The 19,194-nt window shown below is 44.6% G+C and overlaps 1 protein-coding gene across 1 annotated transcript in view; it reads right to left on the reverse strand.

The window, feature by feature from the left end:
• Positions 1-3,730: 3,730 nt before the first annotated feature.
• ptpn4a (protein tyrosine phosphatase non-receptor type 4a) overlaps positions 3,731-19,194 on the reverse strand; it is a 110,003-nt gene continuing 94,539 nt past the window's right edge. Inside the window, 11 exon segments of the mRNA XM_079518444.1 lie at positions 3,731-4,540; positions 5,246-5,381; positions 6,668-6,816; positions 9,930-10,058; positions 11,144-11,290; positions 12,399-12,460; positions 13,226-13,316; positions 16,076-16,242; positions 17,411-17,567; positions 17,947-18,003; positions 18,721-18,804. Coding sequence (XP_079374570.1) covers positions 3,896-4,540; positions 5,246-5,381; positions 6,668-6,816; positions 9,930-10,058; positions 11,144-11,290; positions 12,399-12,460; positions 13,226-13,316; positions 16,076-16,242; positions 17,411-17,567; positions 17,947-18,003; positions 18,721-18,804 — 1,824 coding nt within the window. The 3' untranslated portion in view covers positions 3,731-3,895.

Raw genomic sequence — 19,194 nt, forward strand, 5'->3', positions numbered from 1 at the left:
GTCATGTTTTTCCACTTGAAATTTGTCCTCCAGCAACACAAGTCATAGGACAATGTAGGGGGGAGGGGGGCATCACAATCACTTCAACCATATTTTATACTTTGATGCGTGCTTGTACATCTATTTTATTTGAAAAATATCAAAATATATCTATACCATTTTGAATGTTTTGTAACACAAATCGTCTCCTATGGGGGTCCCTGCACAAAAGCTCACGGCATGTTAACTTTATGGCACTTCTACTCACAACCACTCATTCCACTTATCAGTAACTAACAAGAAGGCTTGAATCGCAGAGCTCGCTAATTGTGTTAGTAATGACAGAGAGAGAGAGATATGGTTGGGAGGGGCATACAGGTAGACTGTAAAGAGACACACACACACACACACACACACACACACACACACACACACACACACACACACACACACACGCACACACGCACACACGCGCACACACACACACACACACACACACACACACACACACACAGTAGAATGCATTGTCAATGAGGTGTGTCAAAGCGGTCTGAGAAGAGCACCTGTAATTATACCAAGCAGCATCTCATTCCCTACCACTATGACTAGCACAGCAGCTTAGCCAATATGGATTTTATGTGACCCCCCCCCCCCCCCCCAAAAAAACCCAAACATGATCTCATCTTTACCATAATCATCTTTTAAAAAGGTGAGTTAATCATTAGTCAATCAGCATCAGTACCAAACACATTATCATCTCCATGTGAGAACATTAAAATGGTGATGTACCACTAGAATCAACGAGAAGGAAAGGATTATTGGTTTGATGTTCCGTTTGTGTGGCAGGCCTGGATTCCCTACATTTTTAACCCAGACAGAAGCCCAGACACTGAGAGAACCAGATAACAGCTGGTTATTTCTTTTACAGGGGTTGTTTCAAAGAAAATAACCTCCCCCACCAAACCCCACCCCACGGCAACCCACTGAATCTCAGAAGACAAATTGCTGCATTTCTGCTGAGTTTAATTGAATGCGTGAAAACAGGCTCACAAAAAGCAGCGATGCTTGATCCTCTCCACCTGTTTCAATAGCAATCAATATGTTTACGTCGAATAATTTGAAACAGAGGGAGGGACACCTTTCATTTGGAAGGAATTTCAGCACTCCATTTACTTTGCCAGTGACTCATTGACTTGGCCGCACAGGCAGCATGTTCAAAGAATACTCAGTTTGGGTCTGTCAGTTGGGGCGGGTGGGCGAGGGGTCGCCTGTTAAGTTTGGTTCTCCACACTTCAGCAAGGTTGGGGGCAGTTCACTGTCGATACATAATGGTGATTCTCCCTGAAAGTAAAGACTTAGTGAGGAACACCCTTTTGCCAGTGAATTATTTTCATTTCTGAAATGAATATTTTATCATTAAGCGTGTGAGAATTGCTGGTTTGATTTCTCTTCTGAACTGGGTGGATTGACTCGGAAAGAAAGAACTGAATGGCACTACTGACCCTAGATTGTTTAGCTTTATCAGTCACGATGGTCGCGAGGCGTAGCGAAATGGCTTAAGACTGCAACTCAGCAAGGCTGTGTGTCCACCGGGGGCCTCTATAGCTATTCACAGCAAGGCCCTCTTGTTCTGGCATTCAGTGGAAAGGATATACTGCAGAGTGTTTCACATAGTGTTGAAAGGATATACTGCAGAGTGTTTCACATAGTGTTGACAGCGAATAATGTGTTTTCTTTGTTTCCGTTAGCAATGAGCAGATGCTGAGAGTTCAAAATGCTTCAACACTCGGTCTTTCAAGCAGGGACTTTATTATTTTGTTGGCAACGTGGCACCGCACCACGGGTAGCTGGGCTCTGCTGGCTCAAACTGAGGTGATTGGTAGACACAAGCCTTGCAGGTTTTAACCAAAGACATAGAAAGGTAGACACCTCTTCCGGCTCTGGGGTGTATCTGCAAAAATGAGGGCAAGCTTCCACGTTGGTGCTTCACTTGTCTCGTGTAGCCAGACAACTATTGCGAGAGGCAACAGTCTGGCAATACAAGACTAGTGCTTCACAGAAGCTTCCACGCGCGCCACAGAGCAGACGTTCGGGTATGATGGAAAATACGCGCTGTGATTGGCCAGTAGTCACTTGAGTGGCAGCATCGCTTCTGCACTTCCGGCGCACCTCCGCCCTCACGTCGATACACATGGCTCAAATGAACTGCAGCGGCCAATGAGGCATCTATTTTTTTAATATCTATGGTTTTAAACAGCTTAATGGGCTCTATAGAGCACCAAAGTCTGACGTCAATATCGGTAGAGGGCGCAAATCCACGGGTTCATGTACTTTTTATTTGCATTGTAATCCCCATAGGGGGATTTTAGATCGCCTCATATAATAACTGTTTGAAAAATAAACAAATGATCCAGACCGCTTCACTCATATGGATATGAAGAATCAACTGAATAGAAAACGATATTGTTACTGCTACTAAATTTTCGCTAGAAACAGACTATCATATATGAGTGACTGACTGTCGTAAACGATACAGACACCCCTCCCTGACAATAACGCAGAGACAGCTTGTTTATTTTTGGACCACAGCGCTTATATGAAACGATTTTAAGATGACCCCATGTTATTCTCCATAGAGAAATTACTACCGTGAACCAGGGGAAACCAGGGGATGAGCGAGTGACGTCAGGACTTCGGCGCTCTATGCACACTCTTCTTACTTCCTTCACAGGTGTTGCCAATGATACTTGTTAAGGCTCTGTTCCATTTAGTGTACTGTGGTTCCCAAAGTTTTTAAATTTCAAGGACCCTCATAACTCAGTGTATTTGTACAGAGTTACAGACCCGTACGGGGCCATTTGGAACCCACTCAAGGACACTTTGAGACCCCAGTGTTTCCAGTGAGCCAATAGCAGCGCCCTGACTGTTTGACCAGAATGGAACAGAGCCTTCATTAGTATCATCGGTCACACCTGTGAAGGAAGTTCTTCCCAAAATGTCGTCTGTGCATATAGAGCCAACAGATGGCTACTTTGTAGTGTGTGTGTGTGTGCGTGCGCGCTCACAAGCAAAGCACCAGCTTAAAGTGAACCCACCTTGCCACAGCATTGAACAGGATGAGACACAAAGTGCTTCCAATTGCCTATTAACTATCTGAGGTCAGAAACAGACAAGAAAGCTGAGAAATAAACTAAAGAATAATAAATTAAACCACTTCTTTCTCTCTTTCTCTCCAATAAAAGCAAAACAAATCAGGAAGTCAAAGAGGAGGAGGAATCACACTACTGTACTAGCTAAGATTTCATCAGGGAAGCGTGAAGCTAGACTCGTACTAACAAACATACAACTTTTTTTCTGTTTTGTTCAGTGGACAGAGTTTGACATCAACTAAAAAACACAATAAATACTCTTTTTGAGGGAAAACAAAATATAAGGAATATATCTCTTTATGAGCTAGGACATTTAGTAAAAAAAAAAAAAGAAAAGAAAGAAATAAAGGCATGTCCGTCTTGCAGACTCGTTCATAAAAGGGGGAGGGCGACCATTTGAAAAAAGAAAGAAATATTTGTATCCATCCATATCGGCGGCCCTTCCCCTTCATACTTATGGCACTACAGCAATTCCACAACTTTTTATTCTCTCAGTTTTATCTTTTCCTTTAATTCATACCGTCTGTTCTTTTTCCTTTTTTTTGTTTACCCTGAACACACAATGTCCCCTAACGGTACCTAGTAACACAGCTGGATTTCTGTTTTTTTCTCTCTCTCTCCCCCTTTAATATTAGTTCAAGATATTCACGTTTGTCTGTCTTTTTTTGTTCTGTTTTGTTTGTTTGTTTTTTTGTCAACATAAAGTGCAACAGTGCTTTTGTTCTCTCCTCTGGCCACGCATCCTGGTGACCCCAAAGGGTCAAAGGTCAAGGTTTGTCAGGGTCAGGGTTCAAGCTGGTCTCGATGGTGGCGCTGTGCGCGCTAGCCATGCTGGTGGCGCTGTGTGCGCTAGCCACGCTGGTGGCGCTAGCCACGCTGGTAGCGCTGGTGGCGCTGTGCACGCTAGCCACGCTGGTAGCGCTGTGCACGCTAGCCATGCTGGTGGCGCTGTGCACGCTGGTAGCGCTGTGCGCGCTAGCCACGCTGGTAGTGCTGTGCGCGCTAGCCACACTGGTGGCGCTAGCCACGCTGGTAGCACTGTGCGTGCTAGCCACGCTGGTAGCGCTGTGCGTGCTAGCCACGCTGGTAGCGCTAGCCACGCTGGGTTCCTCCACCTCCTCTAGCTCCTCCTCTTCCTCATAGTCGTCCTCCACCACTTCTCCTACGTCCAGCACCTCTACCTCCTCATCATCATCATCCTCATCCTCCTCGTCAACCAAACCTCCTGCTCCGTCCAGTGCATCGCCTCCCCCGTCCGTCTCCTCCGACTCCTTGGCTTCTTTCAGTCGCTCCCTCGGCTGCTCCGCGTTCTCCTCCCGCTCTCTCTGCTGGTAGAGGGCGCCCTTGAGCGGTTTGAACAAACCCTCTTCGTAAACTTTCAGAATGGCCTCGCACACAAAGCGGTACTGACTCTGAGGGAGAGACGGGAGAAGGAGGGGGGGGGGGGGGGTGGAGAGAAGGATAGAGGAAGGGAAAGAAATTAAGAAAGAAAGAAAGAAAGAAAGAAAGAAAGAAAGACCAAATAACGACACAGTTAAGCCTAGGACAATAATGCATATTTTATATTATTATATATATTTATATTTCGTTGCTGTCGGGCTGAAATCTCATACTGTATCTCCATATTTTAACTTTGTGATTTTTTAATTTAAATTTAAATCCTGGAAAGTAACAGTATTGCACCGATTTATAATCCATTGTGCGAGTTTGTCGCTCGCCGTGGAAAAGAGAACAGCCCAATCTTGAACTTGTGTGTCAGCTATTTTCGGGGCAAGCGACCGCCATGCGATGAAGTGGGCTCGGGCGTGGGTGTAATGCAGTGGTTCCCAAAGTGTTGTCCGGGGACCCACAGGGGTCCTTGAGGGAGTTCCAGGGGGTCCCCAGCTAAATGATAGTTTGGAACCAAAATGGACCCTTATGGGTCTGTAACTCTGATAGTTTGGAACCAAAATGGACCCTTATGGGTCTGTAACTCTGAGAGTGTACAAATGGAACCATTAAATGGGAGTCTGTAAACTAATATGCATGTCAACATGGGGGTCCTTGACTAATAAGTGTCCATTTGGGGGTCCTCGACATGAAAAAGTTTGCGAACCACTGGTGTAATGTATACGTACAGGTGTCTGGATCATCATGGCTCTCTGGTCTCTCATGGTCCGGACGATGTCCAGGGGATACACGGGCTGACTGCACTCCATCAGACACAGCGCCGTCTCCATGGTGATCAACACGCCCGTCCGACCGATCCCCGCACTGTCGCAAAAACAGAGACACGCGACACGTAAATTATACAGGCTGGATGGCGCTCGCGTGGCACGGGGTTAAGTCCCTGCCCACCACCACGGAGCTTGTGGGTTTGAATCGTAGTTTCCCCTGGGGTATAGGTACCCTCACGAAAAGAAAAACATGCAGGAATCCTGGTCTCTATACTGACTTCCCCTGGTCAGCCGGGTCGCCTGATGGAGGGGAAAGGAACTGGTTGGAATAGCGTGTTCCTTCCACACGTTACATCCTACCAGGGAATCCCTCCCCCCCTGTCCGTCCGACAGGTGATAAGAAGCCTGCTCACTCCTCATGCATTGAAGGGAGCATGAGCTCAGTTCTCTCCCCAGGCTGGCAGAGGGAGAGGCTCGCATAACAACACAATTGGGGAGAAAATGGGGTAAAGACACAATTGGCTAATCTAAATAATAACCAGTAAGACGCCTGGGGGTGAGAAGGAATTTGGTGTCATCGAAAACTTGTATCCTTGAGCGATAGAAACACACTCGAATGCACGCACATATTCCAAATACCTGCCAGCCCAGGACATGTTTGAGTGCCGTGTCTGAGCACGGGGAGAGTATTGTCGCTGTCTGAGAGAAACCTCTTATCTTCGGGTTTCGTGAATGAACGCCCAACTTGATCATACTACAGCGTCACACAAAAGCTTCAGAAGTAGCAGATCCACAAGCCCGAAACACGCAGAGTTTTGGGCTCGTCGATCTGCTACTTTTGCCGTTTACATTTTTGAATCCCGAAAAACTACAGTTTTGGACATATGAGGTTTCCACCCGATAGTGATGATATAGTACATACAGTACCATCTAAGTTGGCACAGTATGTTGTGTGTGTGTGTGTGTGTGTGTGTGTGTGTGTGTGTGTGTGTGTGTGTGTGTGTGTGTGACTATCAGTCCGCCTATATAATTGCATGTGTATTTCCATGTGTAAGTCATGTCTACTGTGTAGGCCTACCTATTTTAACGATGTGCATCATTATGAGCACTGTGTGCATGCAATTCCTTTGTGTGTGTGTGTGTGTGTGTGTGTGTGTGTGTGTGTGCAAATTTGTACGAGTATGTGTACCGTCTATGTTTATCGGTAAGCATACCTGTCCTCCAATTATGAATTATGAACGCGTGTGTTGAGTGAGTGTCAAGTCTGTACACATGGTTGCTGCACCTTGTAATGCCCTGGAAACGGCAGATCTGCTATATTTTCTGTACGCGACGACACCGGCGCACAGCGACGTATACATCATCATTTAGTCCCCCTCTCACCTGCAGTGTACCACCATGGGCTGGTCCCTGCCGGCCCGTTTGATCCGCACCAGAGCCACGAAGTCCAAGAAGTCGGTGGAGTCGTCGGGAACCCCGTGGTCCGGCCAGGCCAGGTACTGGATCTGTGTCAGCTCGCGCTGCTCCTCGCTCTGACCACACAGGATGGGAAACAAATGGAGCTCATTAAGTGACGTGTACCGACATAGAAATGACCCGACACACTCTGAGCAGAGCTTCTATTATTATTATTAGCCCCGAGGCTGGGAACCAAATTTAGGAAGTTGAGAAGCACCCTGTGGGACCCAGGCTCATTAAAATGGACTCATGGGCCGACCATGAAAAAACGGAACCACAAGCCCTTTTTTGTCATACTTGATCATGCTACAGCGTCACAAGACATTAAAGATCCCATAGACATGGCTGCCAAATGACATAATCTTCAAAAGCCATGTATTGGAGGGGCTAGCGCCCCTCAAAATTGCCCCCCCCCACACACACACACACACACACACACACACACACCATGTGACTCAGAACCTCGTGTGTTCCTCTAAAAAACGTTTCTTCTTCCGCATCCCCATGGCAACGCATGTGGCTCCATGGCAACCAACACAGGCAGAGGAGAATGCTAATTGGCTCCTTGTAGAGCCATACGTTTGGAAAGGTCAGGAAGCACAGGCTTCAGGATAACACAGCCGTGACCACTGTCATCTTCAATTACAACTGAATGTGGGGCTTGTGTCCATAAAATAATCTATAGTCAACTATACTAGCCACTGTAAGAGCCACAGTGGTTATCCACTGTATTGACCACAGTGTCCATCCAATAATAATCAGTGGTCCTCAATATTATCGGCCTCCCGAATAATATCAGCCGATATAAGCATACATGTTTTATATCTGAAAATATTGGTATCGCTTTTTCATTATTATTATATTTGTTTTTTTTGTGCCCAACACTCCCCTGGAGGGAGGAGTAGGACGAAGGCCCTACTCCTGCGCGTACCCCTCTCTCTCTCTCGCCCTCTCTTGCGCATGCTTGGCTAAAAGAATTAGCCAAGTTGGTATAAAGTGACTTGTGACAAGTGTGTAAAAGCCAGGATATCCATCCTCCGAGGGTATATGTCCTCTCCGATTCGCCTCTCTCTTTCTCTCCCTCTCCCTCACTCTGTCTCTCTCTCTCTGTCTGTCTCTCTCTCTCGCACTTTAAACTCTTAGCCTGCCGCCATTAATTAATCCCTCGATTGCGTATTGCCATGGTTTAATCACGCGTGACACTTACTTTGAAGAGCCAAATATCCGTATCGCATTTTACTATGAAACCATTCCGTGTGTGTTGACGAAGCTGGTGCTCGTTCTCTCGGTCGGTGGTGGAAAAAGTGGACCGCGAGTATCACAGCGCCTGCTACAGGCCGTTGAAAACGCTTGTCTGGGACAAAGCGTCCTCTGCAATGTCGCTTCTGTGAGATAAAGCCGTCTGAAAACAGAGCCGGCAATGTTAGTGGATGCGCGCGCATTTTCAAAATGGCCGCGCCCATTGTGTCAGAAGCATAACAAAGCTAACGGACGGTAGATTTCGATACGATCGTATTAAAACATGCATTAATGAATACATCGCTGTTAAAACGGCTTTTCCGTTTGTGGCAGGCTACAAGATTCTACGTGTTAATATTCCTATGTTCCTGGCGGGTAAACGATTAATACAAAATAACGAACACGATATAAAGTAGTTGTCATCAAAAGGAAACATGGATATATTAAGAGGAGGTGCAATTGTGTGAATAAATGGATGGATGGGGGCTAATCATTGGCCAGTGTGAACTGTGAATGGATGGAGGCTAATCCATCATCTCTGCAATCTCATTATTTACGTGAATAATGGAGGCTCATCATCTTTGTGAATGAAGGCTAATCACTTTGATGATGCATACTTATTGTGAATGCATTTATATACCAACTCACTTTATATCAACTCGTCTCATTATATTTTTTTTAACGCGCGTGTACGCACAAGAGAGAGGGATCAGGAGAGAGTGAGGGAGAAGTGTGAACTGAAATGAATGAACTTAAAAACGTGTGTAAAAAAGAATAATAAAAAGCGATAACATGGCATCCATCTCTATAAATATCTATCTCTATTTATAAACTCTTATTTATGAAGCAGTTATAACGGAATGCACGTTATTATTATACATTCTAGAAATAGCCAGCCAATTGGAGACGGTCTGGGCGTGGTTTCCACTCTAGCAGCGCCTCGGGAGGGCGGCGTGTTCCAACCATTCCAGTGTGATCCCAAATCATGTGGCACTGGGTCCCATTTTTGAGAGTCTTTGGTATGACCCGGCCAGGGATCGAACCCCAACCTCCCAGTCCCAGGGCGAACACTCGGCCACTAAGCTGGTCATAGAGCGCCGAAGTCTGGCGTAATTTCACATCCTACCCGGTTTACTTTTATTTTCTTCCTAATTCCCATAGACTCTTTTTTTTAATTGCATCAAAGAACTGTGTTCCAAAAATTAACAAATGATCCTGGCAGTTTCACTCATATGGATATGAAGAATCAACTGACTGCGAGAAAACGCTAATGTTACTGCCGCCAAATTAGTTACATTTTCGCTAGAAACAGACTCAAATACACCTCCGCGACTATATACACTACAATGCTTATAAGACGATTGTTTGATGATTGATGACCCACTGTTATTCTCCAGAGAGAAATTATACTTCCGAGCTAGTGACATCAGGACTTTATTCCAGTGTTTCAACGACCGATGAACACAATGAAATGGTCAGGTCAAATGGCATAAACGTGAGATCAATGTGTATCAACCTCCTGTTCTATCTCCTCCTGTCCGCCTGCCTTCGTCTCCCTTTCTCCTCGGCCTTGTGTGTGTGTGTGTGTGTGTGTGTGTGTGTGTGTGTGTGAGAGAGAATGAATGACTGGCTGGCTGGCTGGTTGCGGTGGTTGGGTTGTCGTGGCAACCATATCCCAATAATACGTGGCCCGCATGCAGCAGCGAGAGCCCGAAAAAGAACAGCCCACACCAGTCGCCATGGCAACACACCTCCTCTGGGCTGCATGTGCTCTCTCTCTCTCTCTCTCATGATGTAATGTGCTTGTAGATGGAAGTTTGTGTGTTCAAAACAAATACGCAAGACATAATAAATGTAGGATACCTGGATGTGTGTGTGTGCGTGCGTGCGTGCGTGCGTGCGTGCGTGCGTGCGTGCGTGCGTGAGTGCAGGGAGGAGAGAGATGTACCTGTGTGTGCGTGAGGGTCATCTCCCTGACCAGAAAGGCAGAGTTGCCCTCTTCAGTGTGGCACGTTACTGTAAACCCCCCATAGGTGGCGCTGTTGTCTGGGTTTGGCCAGTACTGATGGCACTTCACCTACAGGAAACACACAGGCAGCATCATTAGACTGACACCAGACAACATCCTCTCACACTTACTTCAACACAGACCAATGTTGAGCACATAGAGCTATATCTTGCGCCACCCCTTAACCCTTATCCCTAAACTAATTTGCCATTTTTTTACAAATTTAAAAAACCTTTTAAAATAGTTCAAATAGCCGATCTACAAGCTCACAATGTCTCGATGTAGAACGGCTAGTTGAACTATTTTAAAATGTTTTTCAAAATAGTAAAAAATGGCGAATAGGTTTAGGGATAAGGGATAAGGGTGGCGCAAGATGGAGCCCATAAGAGTATAATCTCCATTTGTTTATTTGTGCTGGTCGTCTTTTATACAATTAATATAATTGAATCTAAATCTGCAGTCCCCCTGCAGGCAGAAACCTCACATCTCCATATTTTCACTTTGTGTGTTTTTTGGGGGTAAATTAACTCCCTACTTGATCCTACAACAGTGTCACACTGTCTGCTACTACACAATGTACACCCAATAAGCTAAAAACCAGAAGGACAAAGAATATTACACGTGACATGAAACACTTTTTTCCCCGTTTCCTACATCCCTTTCGGCTTTTCCCTTACCCAACCCTTGTTGCCACTGAAACTCAGCGGTTTACGTTATGTCGCCAGAAAACGTAGCTGTGGAAAATCTGGAGATTGCAGCTTGGCGCACCTCGGTGCTTGTGTGTGATATGTGCAGTTAAAGCACCAACCACCAATCTGTCGCAAGGAGTCGCATGGCGAATCATTGGTGTGGTTTGGGCTTTAAGGTGAGTGTCACCAGTGGTGGACAAAAATCTTTTGAAAATAGCCGATTTACAAGCTCACTGCGTCGCATTTGGCTGTATTTTCAAATTGGGTACTGTATTTTCATACTGTGGGTACTGTATGTTTTCTAATAATAATAGCAATCTACAAAGTGTTGTGGAGTAGAAGTAAAAGTATTGGAAATTGGAAATACTCACATAAAGTAACACCCAAAAATTGTACTTTAGTACAGCACATAAGTAAATATACTTAGTTACTTTATACCACTGAGTGTCACACTACACTACATACCCGTCCCCTCTCCACCTGCGTGGTCAACATGACCACCATAGAGGAGCCCTGCTCCCACGTCATCTGCCAGAAGTCAGGGCACGTCTGGGGCAGAGGACCCTGGCACGCTATGTAGCGGTTTATCAGGCTGGAGGCCGGGATCTCCATCTACAGAGAGAGAGAGAGAGAGAGAGAGAGGAGGACAACAAAGGAAGCTGATTAGAACCTGATTAGAGCTGAAGCTGAAGAGAAAGGTCCTCCAATGCAGTGGTTCTCAACATTTTCAGGCTGTGACCCTCCAAAATAATCATATTTTAACTGGGGACCCCCCAAAATATTCATATTTTAACTGGGGACCCCCCAAAATAATCATATTTGAACTGGGGAGTCGGGACCGCCCCAAAATAATCATATTTGAACTGGGGACCCTACAAAATGATCATATTTGAATTGAACTGGGGACCCCCCAAAATAATCATATTTGAATTGAACTGGGGAGCCCCCAAAATAATCATATTTGAATTGAACTGGGGACCCCCCAAAATAATCATATTTGAATTGAACTGGGGACCCCCCAAAATAATCATATTTGAATTGAACTGGGGACCCCCCCAAAATAATCATATTTGAATTGAACTGGGGACCCCCCACACCCTGACAAGCAACTCGGTTCCACAGATAAATATTGTGGAAACCTTGTAGATAAGCTATTGTAACAAAAATGTGCCTCTTTCCTACTGTACAGTATATTATGTGACAATTTGGCCAATGTTTGACCAGTTTTTATAGTATAGTTTGTTGATTACCTTTGATTACCTTTTTTTTCTTTTAGTTTTTATGCACCACATATGGGAACAAACTCCCAGAAAACTGGAGGTCTACTGTCACTCTTATTTATTGTAAAACACAACTAAAGACCTTTCAGTTTGCTGCTGACTTTGATTGAGGTACTTTTTTCTGTAACTGTACCTTTTATGTATATGATATGATTTTATTTCCGTTACTTGATGTTCTGTGTAAAGCACCGAAGTCTGACGTGGGTGTGTGGGTGTGCGCATGGGTGTGTTCATTCAAGTTAATCCGTTTCAGCGTTTTGTTGTGAATCATTTAAGTTTGCACTGAACGTATTGACACCACTATTGATTCTGTGAGGGTGTGCAGAGAGGCAGAGAGAGAGAGAGAGAGAGAGAGAGAGAGAGAGAGAGAGAGAGAGAGAGAGAGAGAGAGAGAGTGGGTGGGAGAAGAGTTGGAGAGGAAGATGAAAGGGGATACTCACATTGATGTAATTTGCATTGATGTAGTCATCTGTGCTTTTCAGAATGACCCGTGTGGCATCATCTAGGAAGAGAGAGAGAGAGAGAGAGAGAGAGAGAGAGAGAGAGAGAGAGAGAGAGAGCTGTCAGGACAACTATACAGCCATTTCTCTGTGTTAAGGGCTTAGGCCTATTCATACTCCAGTAGTCATACTCCAGAAAACTACAACATGAGCTGCGGTGAAGAGAAAACCACCGCTCTCCCCAGGTTAGGAGATATGAGCACGGTGATGGACTATGAGCACCGCCATCAAAACCATCGTTTTGAAAAACACATCACAATTATTTGAGATAATCACAATTATTTTTTGCATAATATTGTCAATCGTGTCTATATCCATACATTTTCAAACATTTTTAAATATAGCAGAAATAGCATACAGTATAAGCTTACAACACGTCACTTTGTGACTCGTAAGCTTGTAGATCAACTATTTTGTAATAATTGTTTTGGAAAGAAAAAATATTAAATGTGTCAGTGTCTTCTTTGTATATTTAAGTTATTTGACAGATCACCCTGGTGCAATTTGTGATTCCGAAGCCTAAAAGGCAAACAGAAATACAAATTGTCGTTCCAATGTTCAATGCAAAAAACACAATTGAATCGCAATTATTTGTGTGACAATTAATTGTCAACTTAAATATGAAATCGTGACAGCCCAAGTTGCAGAGAGCATGCATGAAAACTCAAGACTCGGAGCGCAGTGAGACACATACTGTACAAAATCTGGCTTTAAGTGCCCAAAGGGCTGATAAACAAGGACGTTAAAGTAGAAACGTGTGAACATACATGGAGAGATGTCTCGATAGCGGTTTTTGGAAACGTTCTGAGGTAATTTGGCACACAGCATGGTCATCCCCGGCCTCTTCCTATACAGTTGCTGTGAGGGCGAAAAAACAAACGCACAAAAACAAATGGATTAAACCTCGATTCATTCTCAAATGCATGACCGTGACCTCAGTGTGTACCATCACGCTTTATAATAGTAAATGAAGAAGTATTTAAAATTGTATAAAGAAAGTGATTGAAGTTGACCAATGACCATAAATGCTCTGACTGGTCGATTCAGTTTCAAAATTCATGAATGAATGAATAAATCCCTAGTATTAAAATCGCTATTACAATACTGAAATTTGACCCTACTGTAATTTGACCCCCCTCTCTCTTGGTTGATTCTATAAAAGAAGTATTCACAAATTCAAACTACAGTTTGAATCAGTCAAACAAAGAGATGAACTGAAACCGACACTGGAATGTTTAAGCAACATGAGAGGGAGTCGTCTTAACCCGCCAACACCAATGATGTCTCTGTTTGAAACCCTGGCTATTCACTGTGCATGTGTGTATTTGATGCAGTGTTACGCACACATACTCATCCACACATATGCATAGAGTGTGTGTGTGTGTGTGTGTGTGTGTGTGTGTGTGTGTGTGTGTGTGTGTGTGTGTACGCGCGCACACACACACGCGCACGAGCGAGCGCGTACATGTATTATGAGAATGCATGTGCGCACAGTCACTGAGTCTGTGTCTTTGTGTGTTACAGTAGGTTAACCTGGTGGAAAGCGTTCTCTGAAAACATTGTGGCGGGTTGTTTGTGAGCTCGTCGATCGGCTATTTTCAGCTAAAGCATGTCACACAATAGCCGAAAACAGAAAAGACGCTAGCATAGAGCCCTGAGGGACTCCGCTCAACCATATTATGGGGTTTAAGTGGTTAAGCTGAATTAAGCAAAGTGAAAGGAGTATGTCTGAGAATGCATGCAGTGTCCTAGAAAATCGCCTTTCCTCTATGACAGGGGCTCTCAACCCGTGGGTCGTGACCCCTCGGGGGGGTCACCAAATCATTTTGGGGTGTCCCCAAATTATTTTGCAACTGAATGGCTGGAAAATGGAAATTAAGAGTTTACATAGTACACATAGTACATGCATAAACTTTCCTTAAGATTAGATCTGGTTTCAGTTAATTTATGATATATTTTCTCTATTATTAAGGTTATTTTTGCAGTCAGCTTGAATTGGGGGTGGGGAAGGGGGGGCTCTATGACACTGCTTGCATGTCCACAAACACAGTCACACACACAGTCACACACACACACACACACACACACACACACACACACACACACACACACACACACACACACACACACACACACACACACACACACACACACACACACACACACACACACACACACACACACACACACACACACACACACACACACACACACACACACACACACACACACACACACGTCTAATCTTCAACACTAAAAGCTGCTCACACTCACAGTCTCGTGCACGCACGGGAAAAAGTACTCACATGTTTTTACTTAAGTAAAAGTCCGGAATTTACTTGAGTAAAAGTACAAAAGTATTGACATCAACAAGTACCAAATGTATAGAAAGTACTCTTTATGCAGAATGTCCCATTTCAAGTTTTCAAATGCATGAAAATCTTTTGAGGATCTACAAGCTCACAATGTGATCTACAAGCTCACAATGCGTCACATTGTGACACATCAAGTACAGTACTTGAGTAAATGTACTTGGTCACCACTGCTAAGATCCAGCAGAGAACTGATTCCACGACATGAGGCTTCAGGGTAATCCAAGAGACAACTAAAGACCTCAGTGCATCTCCGCTCGTATCACTGTCTCTCTCTGTCACAACATCTCCAGAGTGGCGTGGGGCTCAGAGCGCACGTGAGCTCCTCTGATGTGCATTCTTGTCTGCGTGGTCCTGAATGCGTGTCTTCGAGTTGCATTGGTAATGTGATTATGTGTGCGTGTGTGGAGGAAAGTACATGTTCTCATGGTGCCTTGCATGGTTTTCTCCGCCATCGGTCTATGAATATGTGTGTGATTGTGTGAATGTAATGCACCATCTATGTAAAGCACTGTGGATAAAACGCTATATACTGAATGCACCATTTACCATTTAGGTTCAGGGGTTATGGTTAGAGTTATGCCTGATTTAAAGTCGTGCTGTGGTTAAAATTGCAAACAAATTTTCAAAACGCCATTCAGGAAAGCAGCATCTTGAAATGTTGATGTCCTCACAAGTATAGTAGTACAAACGTGGGTGTGCGTGGGTGTATGTGTGTGTGTGTGTGTGTGTGTGTGTGTGTGTGTGTGTGTGTGTGTGTGTGTGTGTGTGTGCATGCGTTACATTCCTCTCCACCAACAACACAGCAGGACACTCAAAGAGGAAGTAGTTAAGCGTTGTTGATAAAAGACAGGAAGTCCTAGGAATGTGGATCTCCCTCTCTCTCTACCTCTCTCTCTAAAAGCTATGCCGACGACACTACGGCATTTACAGTTATACTACACCTTCCAATACTTCTGTCTTTGCTGACCCACATTTGTGAGAAAAACTTTCAATAATTTAGATTTTTTTAACACAAACGTTCTCTTCTGGGGGTGCCTGGCACAAACCCTTTTCAGATGTGTGTGTGTGTGTGTGTGTGTGTGTGTGTGTGTGTGTGTGTGTGTGTGTGTGCGTCTCTGTGGACAAATTTCAATTTGGAGGTCCTTGGAACGAAAAAGAAATATGACAATTAATGGCCAACTTAAATGTGGTAATCGTGACATAGCCCTATGGTGTGTGTGTGTGTGTCCTCTCAGTCCTCACGTCAAACTGTGCCAGTATGGCGCCACTGGCCAGGCCCTCCTTCAGCAAGGCCATGGAGTCCCTCCAGGCGTGCTGGTCCAGCTGGGCAGGGTCCTGAGGCCCCTTCTCTGGGATGTACTGGAAGTCTGGCTCAGAGTCAGCCTTCTCCTCCACCACATCATAGATAGCTGTGGGGAAAGAGGAAAACCTTTCACTCACCAGTGCTGGAAAGTAATTAAGTACATTTACTTTTTTTCCCCCCCTTAAAACATGATCATCAGGAATTATGATTATATTAGGAGGAAGATATATATATATATATATATATATTCTTTTTTTCTTCTTTTTTTTACGTGTACAGAAAGTGTTAAAATTATGTTTTTATGTGACCACACCCACCAGTTCATTAAGTATATGTGGTTTTCACCTTAGCACCACCCACCTAGTGGCAAGAAATATGCTCGACACTCAGGACGGAACTTTATTGATATCAAAACCGAGCGCATCGCTCCACAGGCTAAGAGCACCTGTTGGGCAACATTCTATGTCATTTCCGGTTGGGACGTCATCCAAAATGTTCCGGGACCGAAAATCTTAAAACGTGAATAACTCTTGATCTAAATCAATCCGTCCAATTCTAATCAAAGATTATGTTTTTGACGGCCCATCGTGGTCCCGTCGCTAGTCGCGTTAGAAGATGAAAAGCAATGAAGATTGCAGTTTGTACTGATTTATTTGTATTCTGAGATTCAAATATATCATGCAGTTGGATGTATTTGAGAAAGATGAAAATTAATGAAGATGCGTAATACTATAGTTTGCTTATTTTTAATTCTGGGACAACCAGTTGATTGATAGGGATTTGAATATATGACGCAATCTTACATGTTTCTTTACTATGAGATGGGATCAAAAATCAATCCCGGTTTGGCCCACTTGAGACACTAAGAAGGTCTTATCAACTCTGATCTCATCCTTCTGAAATGCTTTGCCCCTCCCTTTTTATACACAAAAATATATAGTGTTTAAGAGAGCAGTAAGTCCATTGGGTTCCATTATTACCTCCTTGGAGTCAAAGTAACACTGATTTGACTGTGTAAACTGGCCAATGACTGGGATAAACAGAATGCAGGATTAGGTTTTTGCACATACAAACCATTAGAATGCAATCTGTACCACTCTTGGTTTGTACGCGTGTAACAGATGTGTAAATATGCAATACTTTCAATGTGAAGTTCGCCAAAACTGTGTGACTTGACCAGAACAAAGTTCAGTTATACATAGTGCCTGTACTTCACTCTGCATTAGCCCGTAAAAAGCAGACACAAAGGGTACAAGGGGTAATGTCCAACTCACCGTTTGGCCTGACCAATAGGATGAGCTCTCCAGAGTGGCTCTCACAGCTGGCCTTAATGAACATGACCACCTGGTCGTGGGTGTGGTCAGAGATGTCCCGCCCGTTAATCAACACCACCTGGTCGCCCTCGTTAAGGCGAGGCACACACAGGTCAGCCTGCAAGGGGAGGGGGGAGAGAGAGAGAGAGAGAGAGAGGATAAGGGAGAGATACAGGAAGTGATGGGAGGAAAGAGGGAGAGAAAGTGGTGTTACTAAGATTTAAATATCGTTGCAGTCAGGCAGAAACCTCCTATTCTCCATAGTTAAACGTTTTTGTAAATGAATGCCCTCCTACGTGATCATACTACAGCGTCACACAAAAGCATCGAAAGTAGCACATTCCCAAGCTCAAAACAAGTAGCTCCGTGCTCATTTTGAAGAGTTTTGGTTATGAGGTTTCCACCTGTCTGAGATTATATCTGTGTGTGTGTGTGTGTGTGTGTGTGTGTGTGTGTGTGTGTGTGTGTGTGTGTGTGTGTGTGCGCGCGCAGCTTACCGGTGTTCCAGGGGCCACTCGAGACACAATGATGGGCATCTTTTGGTCCACGCCCCCCTGTAGGCACATGGACAAACCTGTCACAATTACCACATAATCCCCTAATCGCAATTATTTGACATGATAAATGGTAAATGGTGCATTTATATAGCGCCTTTATCCAAGGCGCTTTACATAGACATGTGCATTACATTCACCCATTCATACACCGATTGCGGCGGAAGCCATGCAAGGTACCAACCAGCACATCGGGAGCAATTTGGGGTTCAGTGTCTTGCCCAAGGACACTTCGACATGTAGACAGGAGGAGCCGGGATTCGAACCGCCGACCCATGGATCATTGGACGACCTGCTCTACCTCCTGAGCCACAGTCGCCCATGATGGCAATTATTTTGCAAAATCGTCATAATCGCTGGACAGGGCCCCTGCCCACTGCCCGGGCTCTCTCTAGACAGGGCCAATTGATCACACCTGATCACCCCTAGATCTCCATGTAACTATGGAGCTGGCCTGTTCTGACATCACAATGATGTTCTGATATCTGCATATTTGGCCATGCCTGACAAATAACTCCATATATAGGCATAAAAGTGACAGACATAATAACTTGGTGGGGCATTCAGTTCCAACTTGCATCGTTCCAAGAAGGCCAGTGCCCAAGGGGCACCGCTCCAGTATTAAATAATATGGCACATTTTGTCCATAATAATTCATTATTTTGGTTATTTGTGTGACAATTAATGGTCAACTTAAATGTGTGGCAGCGCTCTCACCTTGACGTTGAAGCCGAAGCGACCGTGCTCGTCAGGTTTCATCTTGATCAGGACCAGATTATCATGAGGAACCACTCCGTTTAGCTGCGTGCAGGACACACACACACACACACACACACACACACACACACACACACACACACACACACACACACACACACACACACACACACACACACACACACACACACACACACACACACACACACACACACACACACACACACACACACACACACACACACACACCTTTTTAGCTTGAGACCCAAAAGAGAAGTATGATGTCTCTCCACCCAGGACCCAAGCTAGTGAAAACAGCTGATCTACAAGCTCACAATGCATCGTGATGCTGCACGAGACGTGAGCTTGTAGATCAGCTATTTTCACTACTTCTTAAAACCGATTAAATGCCGTTACCATAGGCGGGATCGTGAGGCTAGTGCCAGTTAAATGCGCGACAGCAACCACCCGCAT

This window comes from Electrona antarctica, assembly GCF_951216825.1.
Source record: "Electrona antarctica genome assembly, chromosome: 13".
Taxonomy (NCBI): Eukaryota; Metazoa; Chordata; class Actinopteri; order Myctophiformes; family Myctophidae; genus Electrona; species Electrona antarctica.